Raw genomic sequence first — 24,509 nt, forward strand, 5'->3', positions numbered from 1 at the left:
GCCAGGCTTCAGCCTCAGCGTGACTCCCAGCTTCTCATTTCCAGCCGCTGGAGGAGACCAGCACAGCCCCCCCCAAACATGCCATTTTCTCATATTGATTATTTTGCATTGAAGCTACTTAAGAAATAGCCAGTGCAAGAAGGACACTGTGACTCTGCTCTGTCCCCCTGAGAGCAGGAAAGAAGTCTCCCATGTGAAAGGTTCCCTCCCCGCATCAGGAGGAAGAGAGGCTCCTTATCCCAGGCGCGGGCAGTCTAGGGCCGAGATGGCTGTATGAATAAATCTTGTTACTTCTTCACTAATTTACTACCCCAAGCCCAAACCCCACGGTCGTGTCAATTCTTCACAAATTTATTGTTTCTTTGTCTCGAAGGCATTAAAAGCTGCCTGCTTTGGTCACATTTGAGCCTCTGGTCTTTGGGGAGCATATACACACAGAATTAAATTTACTTGTCTCCCGTTCCTCTGTCTTTAAAAAAAAATTGTTTTAAATGTTTCATTTACAATTTTGAGAGAGACAAAGACAGAAGACAAGGAGGGGAGGGGCAGAGAGAGAGGGAGACAGAATCCGAAGTGGCTCCAGGCTCTGAGCTGTCAGCACAGAGCCCGACGTGGGGCCCAAACTCACAAACTGAAAGATCAGGACCTGAGTCAGAGTCAGATGCTTAACCGATGGAACCACCCAGGTGCCCCTCCTTCTGTTCATCTCTCAATTTAATTTGTGGGGAGCCTGGGCCCTGAGGGCTGACCACCACACAGTATCTGTGACAAGATCTCAGGGACTGCTTCTGGCCATCACCCTTCTATATGAACAGACTTGAAATGAAGCTGATTTTTCTCTAAATGCAGCCTTTTCGTTTGTGCCTTGTCACCACATCTTGAAGGCCTTTTTTTCCCTCTTCAGAAACACGAGCCTGAGTGGCTGTGTGATAGCCCAGTGCATGGACTGGCTACCGGAGGCAAAACCAGGACTGCTTGGGGGGGGGCCGGAGGGGCGGTGCCCGCGACGGGACTGCCCTGCGCTCCTCTGCCGATGACCCATGGGAACGATGACGCCCCGCCCCCCCACCCCCCTGCCATGACGACAGTGCTGCAACATCGCGTGTGAACCACAAGGCAGTGTTGTCACCTGTGTGCACCTGCAGGACACGGGGATTCGTCTGTCTGTCTGTGATTCATCTCCCACGTGCACCACTGGGGAAAATCCCCCAGCCCAGGGGTTATATCCGCACCTCCCTGTTATTCGCCCTGAAATCAGGCTCATACCCTCTCGTCCCCATTCTGTGTCCTGGTGAACGTAAAGACTGACACCTATATCTTACGTTGACGTGTTCTGAATGCGTCCTAGACTCCATGGACACTAGAAGGGAGCCTTCTTCTGGGCAGAAATGGCAAGAGGAGGCAGCTGAGCCCCGGTTCTCACGCTTGTGGAGAATAATGAGAGAATGTGTGGTGGAAATGGCTAGTTCTGTAATTACAGTTGCAGAAACAGGAGCGTTTTGAATGTGAGCCATGCAAGGGCAGAGGCTGTGGTGGGTGTGAGGAAAAGAACGGAGAAGCTGCATCAATAGTATGAGTGAAACGTGGCCCGAGTCTGATTTTTAAGGTGATGGGTGAAAAATAATACAGGCATTGCAGAGGAGCAAGGCCAAGTATGAGCCACACTGGTCCAAGGCTGAGATTAAAACTGCGGCATGAGAGAAGCTTAGGGGGGCCCCTGAATATGCCCAGAAGGTGGAGAAAGCAACGTGCATCTTGAAAATCACAACCAGAAAAGGGCGTGTGTCGCAAGCCCGAGACAAGTTTTAGAAGCATCACCTGTGTGAGATGCAAAGGGAGGTTCTGAGATGCAGCCATCGCTGGGAGCCTCGTGGGGGGTCTCAGCGGCCTCGCTCAGACGTGGTGACTGCAGACCGACACCCAGAGCCCTTTGGGGGACTGTGTGCCACATGGCTGGTAGTCACAGGCTTCCCGGGCAAGCACCAGACCCCAGTTTGAGAGTTGCCTGTTCAGTGATACATTCCTGGGTCCCCATGTTCAGGGGCCCCGAGCCAAGGCCTCCGGTGGGGCTGGGTGCTGCTCACCCCCTCGACAGCGCCTGTCGGTAGGTGTGAGTGGTGACTGTCCCCGCCAGCACCCACTACTTATTCAGATGACCCGTGGCACAGAATGGCCCCCGGGGGCACCCTGCCTAGATGCATGTGGCTTGTTGGTTTTACGGCTTATCCGCATGAGGGCTGGGGGCACACAAGTGAAACAGTGAATCAGAACTACGTATTTGCAAACAAGGATTATACCCGCCGGCGCTCCCCTAAGCAGAGCCCTGCACGCCCCACTGTAATAAGCTGAAGGTAAATGTTAGGCCCTCGGTAGGCAGGTGGAGGCGGGGGAGGGCGCGGTGCATCAGGCGGGGGGCACACGCGCCGCGGTAGCTTCATGGCATTTAAGGGAGCGCGGAACCAGCGAGGGAGGGTGGCCGTGCTCAGGGTGGCTTGCACTGCAGCCCCCGAAGGCAGGCTCTAAATGCTAAGCGCTCTCCATGGTAAAATATTTACGCAAATAAGCAAGTGTTTTTCCCTGTAGGCGCCTGGTGGTGTTTCGCGCTGTTAATCTTTTTTGGAAATGCAGGAACATGTTTTAATAGAGATTACAAGCGCACGGGCGGCAGAGGAGCTTCTGTGGTGGGAGGGCCATGCCCGAGCCGGGCGCTGATTGATTCAAGGTCTCTGGGCACCAGGCCTGCAGAAGGAAGCTTCCCTTCCCCTCCCATGAACGCCACCCTGAACCTGTAGGAACTGTGCTCTCGTCTTCCCCACGGCATCGGCACTCCGGCTGTAGTGATGTCGGTGACGGGCCACCCAGACCACACTTGTTGCCGTTATGGCTAAAGGCCATGTCAACAGAAGGGGCTCGAAAGTGGGGTTCTTCCTGTCACAGGTGGATGACTGCCTGCTTGTCCGCTTTGCCGCAGCTGGGATGCTCAAAGCCTTTAATGCTTCCCTCTCCTTACCTGGACTTTGGCGATTGTTTGTGAACCCCCCCCGCCCCCCCGGGGCCTCCAGGTCACAATCCCAACTTCTGAATGTACCTTAGGAGCATCTTATAACCCGGCTCCAACCTGCCTCTCTCAGTTCTTCTCCCTGCCAGGTCAGCGCGAGATCTCTGCTCCGCCTACTGGGGCCAAGGAGAGCCAGTGCTGCACCGCCTGCTGGCAAGCACCAGGCAGATGCCAGCACTGGGTGGTGGCTGGGCGACAAGGAGACATTCTCTGGTCCAGGAGACATGATGAAATACTAAATAGCCACGTGGTCAGCTGACATTCGTCGGGCATTTACTACATAGCAGGCGTTGTCCTAAGTCCTTCATACACAGCCCATTCAATGCTATAAGGGTGAGTGTTATTCCCATTTGAAGGATGGGGAAACTGAGGCACAGGCAGGCTCAGTAATGTGTGCAAGCTTGTCCATACTTCCACTTGGCCTGTCCGGAGTGCACGGACTACAGTGCAGGGGAGAGTAAAGCAGGCAGCCTGTGACCCGTGACTTTATGGTGCAGACCACAGCTGACTGGGGACGCAGGGAGGGTGAGTCATGCCTGCCTGGGGCCGTCTGAGAAGCTTCCTGAAAGCAGCCGGCTGAGTCAGATCCCGAGAGACCGGTGTGAGGTTCAAGTTGTTGTTCAGCCTTTCCTCTTGCTGGGCCTCGCTCTCTGCAGCCTGAAGAGGCCTAGCCATGTCCACCCTCCCACGTGCCCCGTCCTGCCACCACGTCCCCGGTGGACATGGTGACCAGGGAGCACTTCCTGAGCAGATTTCACATGGCGTTGCTGCAAGTCCTGGGTGGGAGGAAGGCCCGGCACTCAATGAGGGACAGACAGACGATGGCCCTGAGGGGGACCGCGTGCACGCCGACCCCAGCCTAGGGGCCACGTGACAACACCTGCTTCGCCCACTGTGGAGATGGGAGACAACTCAAAGGTGCACGTGTTTATGGTCCATGTGAATGTCTTTATGTCCAAAGCTAAAAGGGGGAAACTTCTGCAATGCACGTGACAGTTAATATTGTTAATGATCGTGCTGGTATTTACTGGGTGACATTGTCCTGACCCCATGTCATGGCCCTAACAGCAGAGCCAGGCCTCCAACCCAGACTTGGCTTCAGGCTCCGGGCTCTAGGTGGCCACTTGTTCCTTAGATGCCACCAACGTGTAAGGCATGGAAAAGCCAGTGACAGGAGGGTTAATCCCCAAGAGAAAAATGGACAAAGGGTGTGTTAAGGGCTGAACTGCACCCCCTCCCCCAAATTCTGAGGTTACCGTTCTAACCCGAGCACTTCCAATGTGACTGTATTTGAGGACAGGGTCTTAATTTTTATTTTATTTTATTTTATTTTAATTTTTGAGGACAGGGTCTTTAAAGAGAGGATTAAGGTAAAATGAGGTCACTAGGGTGGGTCCTAATCTGGAGTGATGGGTGCCCTTACAAGAAGGGGTCAGGGGGGTGACCAGGTGAGGACACAGGGAGGAGATGCTGTCTGCATGCCCAGGACAGAGGCCCCAGGACCCAGCAGCCCTGCCCCCACTGGGGTCTCTCACGTTCAGCCTCCAGAGTTGATGGAAAATGGATTTTTGTTGTTCTGTGGCTCTCGATGGGAGCCCCAGCAAACTAGTAGAACATAAGCTGGGAATTGCCAAAAGGAATAAAAAATCCCACCAAACCCTGATAGCTAATAAACTTTGAAAATGACCCCCATATAAATATTATATGTTAGCTATTAAAGTGGCCAAGACATTAATGTCGACATTGATGAGGGTGGAATGACATGGGTGCTCCTGGCAGGAGTGCTGATGAACAGCGATTCTGGATGGAGAGTGTGAAGTATAGGTGAAGAGCCTTAGAAATGTTCTAGCACCTTCTCCCAGTCATTCTGCCTCTAGGCCCATACCCTGGGAGATCATCAGAAATGCTGTGAAAATTCACCTCTAAAGAGGTGAGCTGCACCTATTACTTATGACAGCACAATTTGGGAGATGATCTGTATTTTTAAAATCTTCAATTGCACTGTATTTATTGTATCTGCATTAAAATGTTCCGATATCTGAGTAAGCATGTTCTCGCCATGGACCTCCCACCAGTACTGGAGAGAGGGCTGCCTTCGGCAGTGTGGTTGACCAGATGTCCTGAAAACCTTCCAGTGAGGACATTCAAATATACATGACATCAAGAGAAGAAAACCTTCTAAGTGAACGGCTGACCCGGCAAGCGAGAAGGAGAAATGACAGAGACTGAAAAGGAAATAGGAGAAGCCCACAGACCAGCAAGGATGGGCTCACGCATCTGGCGCTGGGGGAGCCATTGGGGAAATCCAACATAAAATCACAATGAGACACCACTTAAGGCCTTCCAGAAGGGGAAAAACCTCAGATTCTGAGCCTATCGAGTGTGGCACGGGTGTGACAAGTGGTGGGGGTACTTACATGTGCTGCTCGAAGGACAAAGCAGCGTCACCACCTATAAGAATGGTCTGGCGCCGCTGGTGTCACTGTGCAGAGCTGGGAATGTGCAAATTCTGTGGCCCAATGAGACCGTTCCTGAAGGTGTGCCCGGGGAACCCTCCCGCACTCGTACCCGGAGGGGAGCGCCAGGCGTGTGTGTTGTAGAGGTGCTGGGGACACCGCGATTGTCCCGGGTTGGGGGGACGGCCGCGCGAGCTGTTGTGTACACACGGGGACAGCCACTGTATTCATGACGTGGGAAGAAGAGAGCAAGGCTGCAGAAAAACAGGTCATAGGAGTTTCTATGAAATCTAAAAACACACAGCACTAGTATTAGATTTTTAGGCTTAAGTTCAACTCTGGGGAAATCACGGGGGGTAACTACTGAGGAGATAACCACAGAATCCCACAGGGGCCTGGTGGGCTCGCCACCCCAGACTGGGTGGCGGGGACGCGTGTGTGATTCTGTCGTCGTGACTTAACCACGCTAGAACAAAGAGGCTCCTGTGTAAGCATGAACTATTTCACAATAAAAATATTAGGGTAGTGATTAGAAGAAAAAAATACTAACATTATTTCTGGGCAGTGGAACTGGCAATTCTCATTTTCTTCCTGTTCCTTTTTTGAATTCTCTGTTTTTTAAAAAAAGCTTATAGTGAATGTGCCGTTTTTTTTGTTTTTTTTTTTTTTTTTTTCTAATTGTCCTTTTTTATCATGAATATTTCAACCGTACAGAACATACTGGGAATGCTAGAGAATAGACACCCATATATTCATCACATCCACTGGACAAACATGGAGATTCTTGCCAAATTGGACTATTTTTGTTTGTTTTGTTTTCATATAAGAGAGGAGATGGGACAGAAAGAGTTGAAGTCATCCGGTGGCCCTTCTGGATCCTCTTCCTCAGTGTAACCCCCCCTCAGCTCAGGGTGTGTCCCTGCCCATGTGTCCACATGTTCCTGTACGTGTGCACCCGTGAATGGTGGACAGTAACGTTTACAGCATTTTTAAAGGTACACGAACATTGTCAGGCTGCATGAATCCTTCTGCAACTTGTCTTTTCCCTGCATGATGTTTGTGACACTCACTTGTGTTGACTTGCATAGTTTTGTACATCATTTTCGCCGTTACTGTGTTTTCTGCTGTGCAGATGGCCCACAATACACCTTTCTGTGGCCTTACTGATGGACACTCGGGTCTCCGGTTCTGGTTTCTCCTGTGATTTAAAGTGATATTCAAAGCCAGGTGTGTCCTCAGCTGGTTTTCCTTGGGTCCAGGTGTGAGACGCCCTCCAGGGTTTAAGATGTGACGGGCTCCCAGGAGGTAGGGCGCAGACGTGTTCACCTCGCTAAGAGGTTACCAGATCCTTCTCCAGAGAGCCTGTGCCTGTTCACACCCCTAACAAGGGCACGAGGGTGCTTGTTTCCCCACACCCCACATCGTCTGGGTGTTGCCACATTTCCTATGGCTCTCAGTCTGAATAAGGTAAAATGCTATTCTATCGTGGTCTGAATTCTCCCTTTCCAAGTGCTTTTTCAGTCAGAGGAACAGATGTTAGAGAGACCTTTAAAAATAAGTGGCAAGATTTTACTGTTGGCCAGTGAGACTCCTGGGATAATGGTCGGCGCAGGAAGGCAGGGACGGGTGTGGAGAGAGCATGCAGGTACAGGTGACATCGAACGTGACAGTAAAGGCAGAGAAGGGGCAGGGGTCTTCCCTGGCAGAGGACCTAGAGACACAGTGCGCTGGTGCTGGCGGAGGCCAGAACCTCCCCAGCAGGAGCTTGGCTGAGTAGTTCAGAGCCATGGCTACAAAATCAGAGAGTGCGCATCTGTCTGCACTGAGAGGAACACAAGTGACACGTTTTCTTGCCTCCCCTCCAGCTCCCAGGGGGCTCTCCTGTCAGAATGATTCTTACCAACCCAGGATGGCTGTGGCGAGTGCCATCAAATTAGCACCAGCCATGGGCTCAGAGCACGGGCAGAGGCCAAGGGGGCTGCTAGGCCCAGGGCTGGGTGGGTGGGGCCTCCCTCCCCCAGCAGAGGGGAGACTCTGGGCAATGTGACAGGTCGGAATTCACACCTTGTGCTCCAGACATGTTTCCTGTCTCACAGCAGGCTGGGGACGTCCCCTGGGTGACTGGATATGAAGCCTTGCTCCCTCCGGAAGGGGCAGCAGCCTGGGCGCTGCAGTGGGGGCTCCAGAAAGCCTCTGCCATAGCCATCTGCTCCATAGACCAGCCCCCGACCCAGGTCTGGAGCTCGGGCGCTGGGCCCAACAGGAGGCTGAGATCCTGTCTCGTCTGGACAGGATCTGAAATACACACTTCGACCCGGGATTCTTCGTCTGCGCACTGTGACTTGAGTAGCAAGAACCTGTGGTTCCCAAGGTCCCCCAATCCAGAGACAGTGTGCTCACAGCAAAATGCCCCATAGCGCGGCTCCAGGCACCACACAAGGTGGAGTGAGACTGAGGAGGGCCACGGCCTTTGTGCAGATGACCAAGGTACTACCCGTCTGTAATGTCATAGGTTTATGATCTGACCACCTAACACACAAGCTGACACATTTGGGGGTCTGCCACATGTTGGGATTAGGGACACAGCCTGTCAGAGGGCTGGCCCAGGTCTGGAGAACATACTGTGCCTTCTGATGCCTGATTTCATGCATCAAGGCCAAGGGGTGCCCCCTGCATGGTGCGGCTGGCCATGGCCAGCAGTCCCCAGCCTGGCCCCCATCCCCAGGCCTGGGTCTGTCTGCACTCTCACAGGCACACGGCATCCTGTCTGGCCCATCAGACGCCCCTCTTCCCTTCCTCCAGGGTTCCAGAAGCGGCTTGTCTGTAAGATCCAGCTCCAGAGTGGCCTTTGGTCCACCGAGACCCCTCGCCCCGGGAAGCCGTACTAGTGGGGCTTTCCTCCAATCTCTGTCACATCATCTATTACGGTCACTGCACCTGGGCCCCTCCCTGGTGCTGCTCTGGGTACCTGGCATCTTAAGGGTGGGTGGGTCGCATGCACTCCTTACTGCCCACCACGCACATGACGCTGGGCATACAGGAGGCCCTTAATTTGTCCCGGCGAGGGCGTGTATAAATAAAGGGACTGATGATTTTTGAAAAATAAAACTTGCCGCCTTTGGGGAACTAGGAAAAATTAAGGCTTTTTATCAATGCTATCTGAGTTGCCCCACTGAACGAAAAGTTACAAGGAAACAACTTTCCGGGGACCCAGGGCACACACAATACACTCTGGAAACTTCTTAAAAGGATGAGGTGCAGGCTCCGTAGCAGGGACATGGGAGCAAAGGCCAGGCCTCCGGCTCCCATGAAAACCGATCCTGCTGTTTTGCAAACACATGGAAACAGCCTCGTGATTTCAGAGCTGAAGGAAAGGGCCCATTACAGATGGTACTGTGTGAACCGTGAACAAATGGAAGAGAGTCTGGGTTAACAACATGTAGATTTCCATCTGCAGGGAAACCTCGGCACCCAGCTCGCAGATCGGCACGGGGACCCACATGTCTCAGCACAGAAAACGCTCGGCTGCAGGGGGCATGACTTTGCTTTTTTCTTCCCCCAACCTCTCTGACATGCAATAAAAACAGATGGAATCAAGCACTGGCCCTTCCCCTCTGAGCTATGATCTGGAGGATCGCGGCAGCTCCCTTACCCAGAATGATGCCATTGGGCTCCTCCGGTGGCTGCCACACGATCCGCACAGATGTGAGTCTCACTTCAGGAAACACGAGCCTCACGGGCGGGCCTGGGGCTGCAGGAAACAAAGGAGGCCCATGAGCCAGGGACCGCTAAGGTGTTACATGGGTCGATGGCGAGGTTGCGTGGGACTCTGGGGGCTGGCATGGAGACTCTGCTCACGGACAGGACGCTCCAAGTCTGTGAGTGACTTTGGCAATCTAGCTCTCTCTGAGTGGTGCCCTAATGATTTGGAGAAAACACCTCATTTTGAATCCAGCTCATCTGCTTTCCAAGTTCTGGAAGTAGCGTTTGCAAACCGTGCTCAGTGTCCCCTGGGTGTAAGTTGTGCGAAGCTACCGGCAGGTCAAGCAGAGGGTCAAGATTTTGCCAACCTGGCCTGAATCCGGTCTGGGGCTTGACATCCACTAGCAGGTGTTAGATAAACCGGATGGCCTCAAGTCCCTCCCAACTGACAAAGTAAAACGTAGACAATCATGATTTTTCTCTTCTGCACTCCACCCACTCCTGCACTGTCCTAGAAAATGACGAGTGGATGCGTACAAATGCATGTAATTCTTCGGTGCACCAGTGACTGCAGGGCCACTGAATAACAGGGTCATAGCCCTCATAAAATGTATTTACTTAAACGGAGAGGCGAGGAAGTGTGTGGCCAGTACCAGAACTTCTGGTTGGAACTTAACTGATTCCCAGGGAGGAGGCCATGGGCCTTTTATATAGAGAACTCTCTATATAAAAGTCAGATGATATGTGTTACGGTCTTCGTGGGGTGGGATTCTGCCTCTGGCTAATAAGCTGCGAGGAACATTTAAAATTTTAAAACCGTGTTCAAAAATTTTTCTTATTAAAATTTTTTTTTAATGTTTATTTTTGAGAGAGAAAGAGAGAGACAGAGCATGAGCATGAGCAGGGAAGGGGCAGAAAGAGAGGGAGACAGAATCTGCAGCAGGCTCCAGGCCCTGAGCTGTCAGCACAGAGCCCAACATGGGGCTCAAACTTGTGAACTGTGAGATTATAACCTGAGCCGAAGTTGGACGCTTAACCAGAATGAGCCACCCAGATGCCTCTGAACCTGTGTTTAAATAAACCTGTGTTTGGAGACACCTGGGTGGCTCAGTCTGTTAAGAATCCAACTCTTGATTTCGGCTCAGGTCATGATCTCACAGTTTGTGGGTTGAGCCCCACATTGGGCCCTATGCTGACAGCACAGAGGCTGCTTGGGATTCTCTGTCTCTGCCCCTCCTCGGTTTGCGCATTCTCTCTCTCAAAATAAATAAATAAGCTTAAAAATATTTAAAAAATAAAAATAAACCTAGGTTTGGCAAAATAAACATAGCCAGGACCAACTCATAACTATGTGAATGCTGCTTCAGCTGACACACGTAAGAAAACTACAGGTGGTACAATTCCATGAGAAACTTCTGCTCCCTAAGGTGGGTTTTGGTGCGGAGGGAGATCGGGATTTTTTTCCCAGAATACACCCCCTCTGAACATTCGCCACAGTCAGCTTAACAATAAAAATGTAAAATAGATAACCTTTAAGTGTTTGACATCTGCAAAGTGGAAAACCATATTTACTGATGATTTAGACTTCCATAAAAACAGAGCTGTCAAGAAGCACTTGCTGTTCTCGCCTGAAGGCAGGGGTGCAGCTCCCCTTCCACCCCCAATGCCCCCTGGGGAGCCTGTGAAGCCCCACAGGTGGGGGCGCCCAGGCTGGGCACAGGTCCTGCCCCAGATTTGTGCAGACCCAGCACCCAGGGGAGCTGCCGTGGGTTTTACGGCCCCAGCCCACCCAGCTTTACTGTACTGCCTACTGCCGAGTTACGACTCAAATCCACACAGCTTCATAATTAGGTTGTAAAAATTCACTCCAGTCTGAAATTGGCCATATAAATGGTGACTGAAAAACAATTCTGTTTTGTTTTCCTCAACTGAAAAAAAGGCAAGGAAAATAAAGGGGGGGAGGGTCTGAAAATTAAGTTGGGAATGACCGGCATCCACACTGTTTGGGCTGTGGGAGCACCCGGCGATCGTACCGTCATCCTTGGTCCGCTCCAGGATGAGTGGGGAGCTGGGGACCCCGTTCCCGATGCGGGTGAACGCCAGCACCTGGAGCTCGTACAGCACGAACTTCCGGAGACCCGCCAGCAGCGCTGACTGTGTGTGGTTCCCGCGCACGACGTGGCTTCGGGGCTCGGGGTCCAGGTCTTTGGCCCGGAACAGGACCTGGAGCGTCAGCACACAAGTGCACGGTCATGAGGGCACGCCGGGCCAGGAAGGGGTCTCAGGGGCCCCGGGACTCCCCGTTGCTCCCCTCCCCCCCCGGGGCAGCCGCATTTAGCCTTGCGGATCAGGCTCCCATATGCAGGTGTTCTGTGGGGGCCACCGGTCCCCGAAATACACTGTGTGAGATCTGAGGCTCACGGTAGCAGCCACAGCCACTAAGATGAGGACTTGGTCCCGAGTGCACAGACATTCTACTTTTTCCTGGGAGCCCGTACCCCACCCTGTTTCCCAGCTTATTGGGAAACTGGGCTCCTGCCTCAGGACAGTGGCTGTAATCTACCTGTACCCCAGGCCTCAGGTCCCCCGGCCTAGGTGCTGCCACCCCCACACAGACACAGCACCCTGGGACGCTCCCCTCCACAGCCCTGCCTGCTCCTGCCCATTCCCTAAGTCCTTCCGCATAGCCCACCCTTCTGGAACTGGCCCCTGAGTGCCCCAGAGGACCGTGGAAGACAGGGTCCCCAGAGAGCAGAGTGAACACCGGACAGAAAGCTCTTTTCTCCAGAACCCAGGTATGTGGTGTGGAGTTTGGGTCACTGAGCCCAGCTGGGGGATTGCCACGTCCTGTGGCGCCTGAGGGAGCAATTAGAATGGCCGGGAAGGGAGCCGTGAGAGCAGGTGGGGAAAGACAGAGACTAGGGATTGAAATCCTGGAACGCCTGGAGGTGACAGGCAGGAAGTCAGCAGCCGGCCACGGCCAGGAGGATTCCTCCTGCTGCCTGGGGATGGTGTGCAGGACTGAACCCGCAGGGGCTCCGGGAGAGGCTTGAAGGCAGTCAGCCCCTCCCGCTGGTGCCACTACCCTGGGCCGCCCTGGCTATGGTGCGCAGGCACGCACGCACATGGCTAAGAACAGGGACCTGACACTCACACCTACAAAGTACCCCTCCATCCCATACCAACCCTCAGAGGCAGCTGCCATAGCGACTCCCATTTTACAAACCAGAAAGCAGAGGGTCTAGGTTAAGGAGGTGGCTACCGCGTGTAACTCGTTTGAGTCTATGTTAAGAGGTTACAGCCACGCCTAATCCCTAGATGGTAATGAAGTTTAGATAAGACAACGGGCATGGACATCACAAAACTGGCCGGTGCAGTCCATGTGGAAGAAAATACAAGCTCACTGGTTTAGGGGAGTGCCACGCCAAGGACGGTCACCTTAACACGTACCTTGTAGCCCAGGATGAGCCCATTCTGGTCCTGTTCTGGTACCGAGGCCCAGGTCAGCAAAATCTGGGTGGAGCTGACAGCCTCAGCTGACACGTTTTCAGGCGCAGCTGAAGGAACTGCCAGGGATGAGGTAAAGAGACTGGGAGTGAAAATCTAAAGGCTTCTAGAAATAAAGTCCCACCTTTTACCCAAACAATCAAGTTGTCCTTGAAAGAGCAACGAGTTCTAAGCATTTTGGAGTGATCAGATTAGGCCTGCAGAGATATAACAGAAATGTAAATCTCTTTAATATTAGCAACAAATTCCACAAATCCTGGGTATTTAGGGGGCTCAATTTTACCAGAATCCATCCAGCAAGACAATATGCTCGGGCCGTTTTCATATTAACTCGTGAGAGCTACAGGCTTTTGTCTCCAGGGGGAAATCCTCACTTCAGACACCGGTTCAGTGACACCTCCAAGAGTGGTATTTTGTGAAGGTGACAGGGGTGCTGGGGACAGCAGGTGACATGACCATCCTCACGACGGGGAGGGAAGGGAAGGTCGCCTACGTGCTCAGTGCGCATCCTATGCTACAGGGTCTTCGGATTCACACTTACATCTAGAAGCTGCAAGAACCCAGCGAGGCAGGGGTTCTTGGCCCCCTTCTGTGGGTGGGGAAACCAAGGCTGGACAGCATGCCATCCATTCCATTTAAAGTGAGTGCTTTTTACAAAGGGATGGGACTTTGGAGGCAAGTCTTAACCCATGTACCTGTGAGATAAAGTTTTACTCTCTCCTGTTTATATATGTCACCAAACTAATTCTATTTATTTATTTATTAATATTTGGGGAGGGGGGAGTGTGCTCATGCAACAGGGCAGGGGTAGAGGGGGAGAGAGAGAGAGAGAGAGAGAGAGAGAGAGAAGGAGGGAGGGAGAGGGAGAGAGAATCCCAAGCAGGCTCAGCATAGAGCCCAACACGGGGCTCGATCCCATGACTCTGGGAACATGACCTGAGCTGAAACCAAGAGTCGGACGCTCTACTGACTGAGCCCCCAGGCGCCCCATCACTGAACGAATTTTGGCCTATATGTTTGCAGTGGTTCAGGGAGAATGTTTATCAAGACAACCATCAAACTTTAAAGGGCAAGTCTTTATAGTCTCGATAATCTCAGTGTGCTTCGATAATTTTCTTGTGAAGCCATTTAGACTTTATTCAGAAGGAAAAGGCAGATCTAGCATCCTCCAGCGAGGTCATGGCAGCATTCGGGATCACAGTTTCAGCAGATCCACACCCTTCCACGATCCAATCAGCTGTTCAGTTATAAAGTATCTGAGTATTTTAAATTTGGTAAAAATACATAAATAACAAATCTCACCTGTTATCTATTTTGAGGCAGATTCAACTCCCTTTCCAACCTGGCATCTTAAGTTTTGGGACAGTCCTAGGAGTTCTTTTTCATTAAAAACAATCCTGATTAACATGCTTCTCTTCTCCTTCATTTGCTCTCTCTCCTCTACAGGATGGCTCACTGTTCAGTCTTTTGATTCTTATGGCCTCATTTATCCTTATAATATATCATAATAAATCATAAGATGTCATGAAACCAGTCAGATCATACTTCAAAATCAGAAACATTATTTAAATGTGGTTCGAAATGTTCTTCATGCTTCCCATGCCGGCTCTCAGTACGCCTGCGGCTGCCCTGTAAGTGCCCACGAGTGGCCATCTTCAGGAGGCACGGGTCCATCAGGAGGCAGTTTACTCCTCAGCTCTCTCTGCTTCCTCCCTGCCCATCAGCTGCACTCCACCACCGGGCTTTGCACCCCTTGCACCCCCTCTTACCCAACCCCACTGGCTGAGCGGTGCCCGGCAGGGTCTGTTCTCGGAAGGGGTGGATTTCTCTGTTGGGGAGGGCACGTGTTCAAATTCATCAGGACCGGGGAAGGCAAGACATCAAAATGCTGCAACGGGGGGTGAGGGGGGGTGCTGCCTGTTAGAGGTGAGGGGAGGCCTCCAGCAGGAAGTTCTGGAAGCGTCATTCAGAGGTGGAGGTGTCAAAGCCCCAAAGATCCAGCAGCATTGGAAGGGGCACCAGAGAATCCCCAGGGATGGCAGGACCCATAACTGAGCACCAGTACTCTTGTGGGAGAGATCAGCCCAACAGGGGTCTTGAGGGTCCCACTCTTCCAGTGTTAAGAATGTCTGAAGTCTAGGGGTGCCTGGGTGGCTCAGTCGGTGAAGCGTCCAACTTTGGCTCAGGTCATGATCTCATGATTTGTGGGTTTGAGCCCTGCATCAGGTTCTGTGCTGGCAGCTCAAAGCCTGGAGCCTGCTTTGGATTCTCTGCCTCTGTCTGTCCTTCCCCTGCTTGCTCTCTGTTTCTCTCTCAAAAAATAAACATTAAAAAAATTTAAAAAGAATGTCTAAAGTCTGAATTATCACATCTTGAAATGAATATCAAAAACTCTACTAATCTAATTTGTGACAAAGGCACTTTCTGAACCAAAATTCTTCTAACTGAACAAACACCCCCTTAAAAACTAACAAATACTTTTCTGTAAGCCAGAACCCTCAAAAGAAGAAAGAATATGGTAGCATAAAGCAAAGCTTAGGTTGCAAGAACAATTCTTACTATAGATCAAAAACTTTCTCAACAAGCGGATGATGAACATGGCAATACTGAATTTGATCCAGTAGGTTCTGGGGGTTACCTGCTATTCTGCATTAGCTGTACGTCCACACATTTGTTGCTGGTTTTTGCCAACCAAGACAAAAACAAATATGTTATGCCTTTCTTTGATACAAAATCTGTACCCTGACATTAACGGAAACAATCAAATCCCTACAAAAACAATCAACATCGCTCAAGAAAGTCGACTCCGAGGGGCGCCTGGGTGGCTTAGTCGGTTAAGCGTCCGACTTTAGCTTAGGTCATGATCTCGCGGTTCGTGGGTTCAAGCCCCGCGTTGGGCTCTGTGCTGACTGCCAGCTCAGAGCCTGGAGCCTGTTTCAGAGTCTGTCACTCCCTCTCTCTCTGACCCTCCCCTGCTCATGCTGTCTCTCTCTCTCCTAGAAATAAATAAAACATTAAAAAAAAAAAAAAAAGAAAGTCTACTCTGAGTTACGGACAGGAGTTGACACAAGATGGCCTAAAGATGGCAGAGCTATAGGGAAACATCTGGAGGGAGGTTACGCATAGCGGGACATCCTTGGCAGTCTCCTGACTGTTGTGAAGGTAGCTTTGCAGCAGCTCAACAGATTTTTACAAAAACATAATCTCACTTCAGCAATTTTATCATTGTTCACTTTGGTTTTTTGAATGTTCTTTGGAAATGTAACAAAACAATATTATTTTCCATTTTTACTACATTTTATTCATCCTCACGTATCATTTGTAGTCTGCTGAACAGAATCCTTGAAAAGTAATTTAGCTGAGTGCAAAACTTGAGGTTAAATGACTTTCTTTCTCTTAGCTCCTTCAGGATTATTAGGATTCCATGATTCCATTGTCTTCTGGCCTCCACTGTCCTTGAGGAGTCAGCGTCAAATTGTCTTTCCTTCTGTAGGTAAGATGCCTTCACTCCAGGTGTTTTTAAAATTTTCCCTTTGGCTTTTGTGCTTTACAGTTGCAGCACAATGCCTTTTGGTGTGGATACATTTTACTTATTCTGGTCAGGATTCATATTTCTTCAGTCTGATAAAATATCAGTTCTGAACCTCCTCAGCCATTATCTTCACATATTTCTTCACTCTCATCTCCTTCCCTCTTAAATCTTGGTAGATATATGTCAGACATTCTCATTCTATTCTTTATGTCTTTTAACCTATCATGTTTTCAATTGCTGTGTCTCTGTGCTGTATTTTAAGTTCTGTACTCATATCTAACTTTCAGTTTGGTAATTCTCTCTTTAGCAGTGTCTAAACTGCTTTTCACCTCAATTGTAGTGTTTCATTTTCAGTGGCTGTGTCCTACTTTTTTAAAAGATGCTTTAAAAATGGTATTCTATCTTTAAAGTTTTAATGCTTTCTTTTCATAGTTTAAGGCTTTAATATTTATTCCACCTTTATTGGGATATAATTGATACACAACATTGTATAAGATTAATGGGTGCGACATGGTGATTTGTGATACTTATGTATTGCAGAGAGATTACTACCATAACATTAGCTAACACCTCCATTAGTCACAAAATTATTGTTCCTTTTCGGAGGTGACAACATTTAAGGTATATTCTCTTAGGAACTTTTTTTGTTTAAAAACATTTTTTTAATGTTGATTTATTTTTGAGAGAGAGTGTGTGTGCACACGCAAGTTGGGGAGGGGCAGAGAGAGGGAGACAGAGGATCTGAAGCAGGCTCTGTGCGGACAGCAACAAGCACCCAATGTGGGGCCCAAACCCATGAGCCAGGCATGACCTGAGCCAAAGTCGGACACTCAACCAACTGAGCTGCCCAGGTGCCCCTCTTAACAACTTTCAAGTAGTATTTTTAACTATTAATCACTGTGCTGTAATAAGATTACTTAGAACTTATTCGTCTTGCAACTGTAAGTCTTCAGTAATTTTAAACATACTTATTACATATTCTCTTTCATACTAGTATGTATTTTAAAGCAATCAGGTCCTGTTTCCTTCCCTCCTTTCTTCTCTCCGTCCTTCCTTCCTTAATAAGATCTCATTCTTACACATGACAGAGATGACAGAGTATTTCCTTGTGTGTTTGGCAAAAATTGAATTCATCTTTTTCATCTTTTAGAAGTTTTTTATTTGGGACAATTTGGCTGTGCCAGTATTTCTCCAAAGATGTTTCCTTCTTTGGCTGCCGAGAAAGTCTGGTCCAGGACCATGTTTCTTTGTTTCTTTTTCTTTTTTCATTTTTTGTCTTTTTTATTTATTTTAATTTTTTAAAAATAGTTTATTGTCAAGTTGGTTTCCATACAACACCCAGTGCTCATCCCCATAAGTGCCCTCCTCCATGCCCATCACCCCCCCATCAGTCCTCAGTTTGTTCTCAGCATTCACGAGTCTCTCATGGTTTGCCTCCCTCCCTCTCCCCTACTATTTCCCCACTTCTTCTCCCCCAGGATCCTCCGTTAAGTTCCTCCTAATCCTCCTATATGTGCAAATATATGGTATTTGTCCTTCTCTGCCTGACTTATTTCGCTCAGCATAACACCCTCAAGTTCCATCCATGTTGCTACACATGGCCAGATTTCATTCTTTCTCATTGCCATGTAGTATTCCATGGTATAGGTAAACCACATCTTCTTGATCCATTCGTCTGTTGATGGACACTTAGGCTCTTTCCATGTTTTGGCTATTGTTGAGAGTGCTGCTGTGAACATTGGGGTACGTGCGCTCCTATGCATCAGCACTCCTATATCTTTGATGAATATAGATGCAAAAATCCTCAACAAGATACTTGCAAATCGAATTCAACAGCACATTTTTTTGTCTTTTTAAAAAAAATGTTTTGTTTTTGGAGTCCAGAGAAATCCTTGATGGGAGTATAACACGTAACATTTCAGGAAGAGTGGGTCACTGTCTCCCCCAGGGTAAGAGGATTTTCTGGTCAGTGAGGATGCTTCTCAAGGCCTTCCAATGATATACCAAGTGTACTGTTGCTGAGCCATACTTATTTTATTAACATTTAACACTTTTTATTGTTCATCTTGATTTTAGATTTTATTTTAGCCACCTTAGGGGTGCGAACTAGTATCTCATTGTCGTTTTGATTTTCATTTCCCTGGCTAACATCCTTTCATGTGCTTACCTGACCATTTGTATGTCTTCTATGAAGCAATGGTTATTCGGATCCTTTATAGAGTTATTAATTGGGTCATCTTTCCATGTGGAGTTGTAAGAGATTTTGTATATACATCATGGGTACAAGTTTCTTATCAGATGTATGATTTGCAAATATCTTCAATGATTGGGGGACTGTTTTCTTTCTTTCTTTCTTTTTTCTTTCTTTTTTTAGCTCTCTTTATGGTATTCTTTGAGCCACAGAGGTTTTAAAATTAATGAAGTCAAATTTTTCTCTTGTTGCTTGTGCTTTTGGTGTCTGGAACCAAGTTTTACATTAGTTTCTTTTCTAGGAGTTTCTGGACCAGATAGTGGAAATACGGAACCCCAACCTGAGTTGGGCATGGGACTTAGAGTTACTCTTTTTATTCCCCCATTCAGAGTCCAGGTACACAGGTAGACGTGGACAAATTTCTTTGGGCAGAGATTTTTATTTTCCCGCTTCAAAGAAGGTACAGCGTTCAGGAGCCTTGTCTGTAGCTGAGGGTCTTGATTCTAACTCCCTGCATTGCGCAGACTTGTGGTTGAATCTCCTATTCTCCTATCCACGGATGGGCACCATGTCCTGAGTCTTGAAACTCCAGGATGGGCCCTCATGCCAGCCCCCTGGGGACAGCCACTGAGCCATCTTGGCACCTGCTGTTTCTGTCCCTTTATGTCTCTGACATGTGGGGATTTCCTCTGTTTTTCTTATGAGGACATCAATGACTCCTAAATCTCAAAAAATTATATTTTGTCCATAATTTTCTAGTTGGTTGCAATGAAATGTTTTTTTTTTTTTTTTTTTTTTTAATTTTTTTTTGGTCCNCTCCCTGTTAGTGGAGTTAGAACAGTCCCTTAGAATGTTTCAAGTCCTCCTCTTTGTCACAAAGACTCAGATACTGAATAGGGCTTTTTAAAAATCCATGTGATCAGACAGCCACAAGCTGAGCATACAGTCTCAATCTTTTATTGTGAACGTAATAAAACCTACAGCTGAAAAGAAAGCCAGGAAGGCATCTGAGGCAGCCCTGGCTGTTCTGGCAAACCCCGCTTTACACATCGGTCCTCTTGGAAGAGGGGCCGTGCATGTCCATCTGTTCAGGTGAGAACCTGGCCATTTCAGACCAGGTGGAGCTGCTCTGTGTCACTGTCCACCTTTCACCAGGACAGCAGCCCTTTTTGGGGCTCCGTAATCTCAAACTGGGCTAGTGAGGGTCCTCCGAACCACAGGCCAGCCCGCAAAACCCAGAAGGTTCGGGGAACATGCTGGTCCTTATCAAACTGTGGCCCAGACTTCTGACTATTGACCCCAAGTACTTTTCCTGTCCTCCCTGGCAACCAGCAACAGCACCAAGCCAGGTGGCTCTGCGCAGGGGAATGTGTGCCGTTTCTGGAATGGTTTTAAGGGTCAGGCATGCCCGCTCTTTGCTCTTTCTTCTTCCTCTGGTAGCTGGGCACAGATGACATTTAGTCCTACAGCACAGCAGGGCCTGGGTCCTTGAATCACCTTGAAGAGAGCCACGCTCTGATCAGGAACACCTGTCCTACTCAGTGGCAACTGAGAAGTGAACTCCTATTGTGTTAAAGCAACTGAACCTTTGAGGGGCCCTTTGTTAGTGTGGGTGAGACTATCTTAACACACCCCACACACTGCTGTGTCATGAAGAGGTCCTGAGGGCCTTGTGCTATAAAGATCTCCCTTAGGAACTCTATACACTCTTGCTTATTATCACTGATGGTGAAAATTGTGCTTAATTTCAAAAATAATACCACGAGTCCAGACCCTGGTGAAATCCATCATTAATTTCAGGTTAGTGGCAGGGACTCGACATTTTACTTAAGTTACGGTCAACATTGACCTCATGACTGGGTTAGGAAAGCATCGACATCGACACATGTGGGGACAGAGCCCATGAGACACGATGACAGGGGACACAAAGCTCTGCCTCTAGGGAGACATGGTGGTGGCTGAGTCATGGGGTGGGAAGAGCCCCGATCTTACCTGACTCACGTGTGCGGCCACGCACCGCCTCGCTCCAGGGCCCAGCCCCGATGGCGTTGAACGCCTGCATCTGCAGTTCGTACTCCGTCCACTCCTCCAGCCCCTCGATGGTGAACTCCCTCTCCAGCCGGTCATTGATGACTTGTGCCAGCGCCTGGGGCTGAAGGTCGGGGCGCCAGTACTTAATCCTGTAGCCCACGGACTCGGGGTTTCCGTTGTACTGGGAATCGGGCAGGGGCTGGAAGTGAACAACACCCGTAGTAAGCTGGCATCTCACAAGTGCCATCTGTCGAGGCCTCCAGGCCTGGGCCTGTTTTATGAGGCCAATTCCCTGGAAAATATTTCCTGCGGGGAATGTGCTTGGAACCTTTACTATGATTTTCCCCCAGAACTTTTCTTCCATTAATTAAATGAAATCCTATCAGTAACTTTGGCTGAACATAATTTCTTTTAATACATCTTGGCTTCATTTTGTGGGGGAAACGTTCTGAATAAATATCAGGCTGGCTCTCTTACAAACACTGAGTATTGGCTCCATGTTGATCTAGCTTAAGGACTTACAGGTCCAGGCTGTGGCACCCCTGCCTTCCCTCCCCCAAAGAATATTCCTTGGTTCCAAGAAGCCAGTGAGTGATGCTAATTAATGGGATCTCCTAGGCTGATCTGTGACCCAAGCCCAGCGGGAAAATGCCATACTTTTTGGTTTAACAAAGAGATGAGCTGGGACTAGGACAAAGCCATGACTAAGACATCACTAAGCTCTGGCTTCCCGTGCAGGCCCTGGACACTGGAGACAACTGGCCCTGCAGCCAACTTCCAGCTCTGCAGCCAACTTCTGTCCCTACAGCCCACTTCCATCCCTACAGCCCACTTCTGGCCCTACAGGCCTCTTCCTGCTCTGCAGCCAACTTCTGTCCCTACAGCCCACTTCCGGCCCTATAGGCCTCTTCTGGCCCTGCGCCCATTTCCGGCCCCCAACTTACCACCCAGCGGAGCCGCAGACTGGTCTCGCTGGCAGTCCGCACGGTGATGCTGGTGGGAGGCACGTCGGGGGGTGCCTGCAGTGTCTGGATGACCCTGGAGGACTGGCTGAAGGGACTGGCGCCAACGATGTTCACCTGCCTCATTCGAAATCTACAGGTAAAACCATGGGCACGGTTACTCTGTGGCAAAGGGCAACATGGAAAGATGGACAGAACAAAAAAAACCTACAAGGTTCTCAGAAGGTGCAGGTGTGTGTCCACCTGTATCACGAAGGCTGCCACTCAGGATGCCCTCTTTCCACCTGGTTCCATTAAAAATGCAAACTGCATATCCAGCCCTTTCTCCCCAAAGCCTCCAAAGAACGATAAATTCACTGCACCTCAAAGATGTCACACTCCCAAGCGTAGCATAATGGAATGGGTTTCATGGCCAGAAATCTCTGTCATCAGATGCCATTGGCTGATTCAAGTTTAGGGTAAGGTCAGGAGTTAGGGTTCAAGGAACCAGTTGACAGAACTGGAGTGTCAGAATGTCACTACCAAATGATGACCTCGAGAGTCTGGTGTCTGTTCAATGACCACGGGTGCCTGCACCCCAGTCTCTGTTGGCTCAGGAGAGGCACACTGGACCCAGAATCCACACCCAGGACCTGAATCCTGTTGGTAATTGAGACCTGAGGCAAATCAGACTCATCTCCATTTCCTTACCTATAAAAGGAGGGTGGGGCGGATGTACTTCAAAGCTTCAGTTAATGTTTTCAGTTCTCTCTCTTATTTATTTATTTAAAATTTTTTTACTGTTTATTTTTGAGAGAGAGAGAGAGAGAGACAGATGTGAGACAGGCAGAGAGAAAGAAGGAGACACAGAATTGGGGGCTCTGAACTGTCAACAGAGCTTAACATGGGGCTCAAGCTCACGAACCTCAAGATCATGACCTGAGCCGAAGTCAGATGCTTAACCGACTTAGCCACCTACGTACCCTTTCTCTGTTATTTATATGTACAATTACTTGGAATGAACTTCTGTCCAAGAAACATTCCTGAGCAAACATGCATCTATTACAGAGGCTGGAATAAGACAGGGACGGGGGTCTGTAGTCACAGTTTGCAACCTTCAAAGTAATTGTACAGCTGATACCAATTTCACATGGGAAGCCTGGGGGCCCTGCAGCTCGCTTTTGGAGAAAAATATTTCTCAAGAAGTGAGTGCATGGTACCTTGATTTGTCTGCTCTAATCTTAGGGAGGACATTAAACCAAACAGAAGCCTGAATAGCATCTCTCATTAAACATTAAAAAAAAAAAAAAACGCTAATGTCGGTATTATACTAAAAAAAATGTTCTTTACAAAGATGTAATTTCACCTTTCACTCTCTGAATTAGTCATTCTTAGTCTTTTACTCCCCGATCTTATGAAATGTATCCATCCTGGCAGAACAGTGACATTATCAAACTCAACATCTGGTGATAACTGGAAATTTCATCTCAGTCAATGATCTTACGGGAAGTTATAACATCTCTAACGGCTTGTGATCACGCTACCCTTTGTTAAGGCCACGGATTTACTGCCTGGATGGGTTTCAGGATCAAGAAGCAAAAGGTTAAATGGCATGTTAAGTGCTTGATTAGTGAGACCTGCATCTCCTGGGCTCTGGAGGGGGAAGCAGGGGATGTTCCCAGGAAGCTGCTTTGTTTACACCCAGCATGCTGACAGTCCCATGGGTCCCGGAGCTTTGTAAGTAGAAGCCCACCATCTTGGCTGCCTGTGGCTCCCCAGATTAAGCTTGACATAAGAGTGAGCCATTGCAGCTGGCGTTGAAGGAAGGAGAGCTGCTGGTTTCTCCTCAGGGATATACCCTCTCTTAGAATCATCCCAAGGCCTGCATCTTGCTCCTAAGGTTCAATGTACTGTTACTGCTGCTTAGAAATATCTCAGTTATGTGTACCGAGCTGCGGTTTGCTCTGCGGGCTGAAGCCACCTGTTAGCATTGCTGGCCTTCCTCCTGTTGCCTGCCATCTACCGCCCACTGCTCTCACCTGTAGTGAGTGTAGGGCGTGAGGTTTGGGATCTCCAGAGTCTGGGCATCAGGCTCATTCTCCTCCTCGTAGAGGCTCACCCATTCCTCCTCATCACCGATGGCTCCAACCTGTGGGAAAGAAGATCGTAAGATAGGACGGATGAGCCACATGGCAGATGCTGCCATTTATCCGTGTGCAACTACGTGGTGCGTGTCGGGTGGGGCAGACCCACCCCGGATCCTGCACATGTGCAGGTAAGTTGAATCTTGCACGTACCCTCAGTCTAAGCCTTGGAGATAATGGCTCCTGTCAGGACCAAGGTCTGGCCAAGGTCAGCACCCAGAGGGCAGGGCCTGAGAGTGACGTCTCTGGGGACAAACTTAACGATCCTCACGCCATCCTGTCTCCCTCCTGCCTGATGGGTAAGGGTGCAGAGAGAGGCCCAGAGAGAAGACTTGGCTAGGATCCCATGTGACCCCAAGTGGCCGGGTATCCTCACTTAGGGTCCAGAGCCATTTCCACCACACACTGACCACGGAACTTAGTCTCCACCCACTTCTGTCCCAAACACACACTCTTCAAAGAACCAGTGCTGGCTGCTGCCTGGGACCTAGACCAGCAGGCCACGTCAAGGGAGCCACAGAGGCAGACAGCCAGGAAAGCCCTAATTCTGTATCCCTGTGTCAGGCACATTCACCACGTGCAGGCTGTGTGGCTCTGGGGGATCCAAGGGACACATGTAGAGGGAAGGCTAGGAGCGCAGGGGGCTTTCAGGCCAAATAGGCCATGCGTAGGTGGGTCAGCCCAGGGCCCTGTGCTTTTAACTCTTCATAAATATGTCAAATGACACAAATGAGCAGAAATGTGCTTGTTAAGCTTGCAAATGGCCAGGGGGCCGGAGGACAGCACAAGAACCCGAAATCTTGAAAAAACTGGAGGGAGGTCCAGGGGGACGTGGAGGAGACTGGGCGAACACAGTGCTGCACGGTCTGCTTCCTCCAGGAAGCTAAATGCAAACTTGAGGCTCTAAATACTCCACATTGGACACATGGGAACAGTCTGGCAATTCC

General features: G+C 49.5%; 1 protein-coding gene across 4 annotated transcripts in view; it reads right to left on the reverse strand.

The window, feature by feature from the left end:
- The window catches only part of SDK1 (sidekick cell adhesion molecule 1), a 518,084-nt gene that overhangs the window by 86,820 nt on the left and 406,755 nt on the right, over positions 1 to 24,509 (reverse strand). For all 4 annotated transcript variants that reach the window (XM_077758767.1, XM_077758766.1, XM_077758768.1 and 1 more), the window contains 6 exons: positions 23,458 to 23,567; positions 21,422 to 21,572; positions 20,439 to 20,676; positions 12,667 to 12,782; positions 11,250 to 11,439; positions 9,167 to 9,265 (listed from right to left, as the gene is read on the reverse strand). In XM_077758767.1, the coding sequence (XP_077614893.1) occupies positions 9,167 to 9,265; positions 11,250 to 11,439; positions 12,667 to 12,782; positions 20,439 to 20,676; positions 21,422 to 21,572; positions 23,458 to 23,567 (904 nt within the window). The remainder of the gene's footprint in view (positions 1 to 9,166; positions 9,266 to 11,249; positions 11,440 to 12,666; positions 12,783 to 20,438; positions 20,677 to 21,421; positions 21,573 to 23,457; positions 23,568 to 24,509) is intronic.

Source organism: Crocuta crocuta, unplaced genomic scaffold, assembly GCF_008692635.1.
Source record: "Crocuta crocuta isolate KB4526 unplaced genomic scaffold, BGI_CrCroc_1.0 scaffold273, whole genome shotgun sequence".
Taxonomy (NCBI): domain Eukaryota; kingdom Metazoa; phylum Chordata; class Mammalia; order Carnivora; family Hyaenidae; genus Crocuta; species Crocuta crocuta.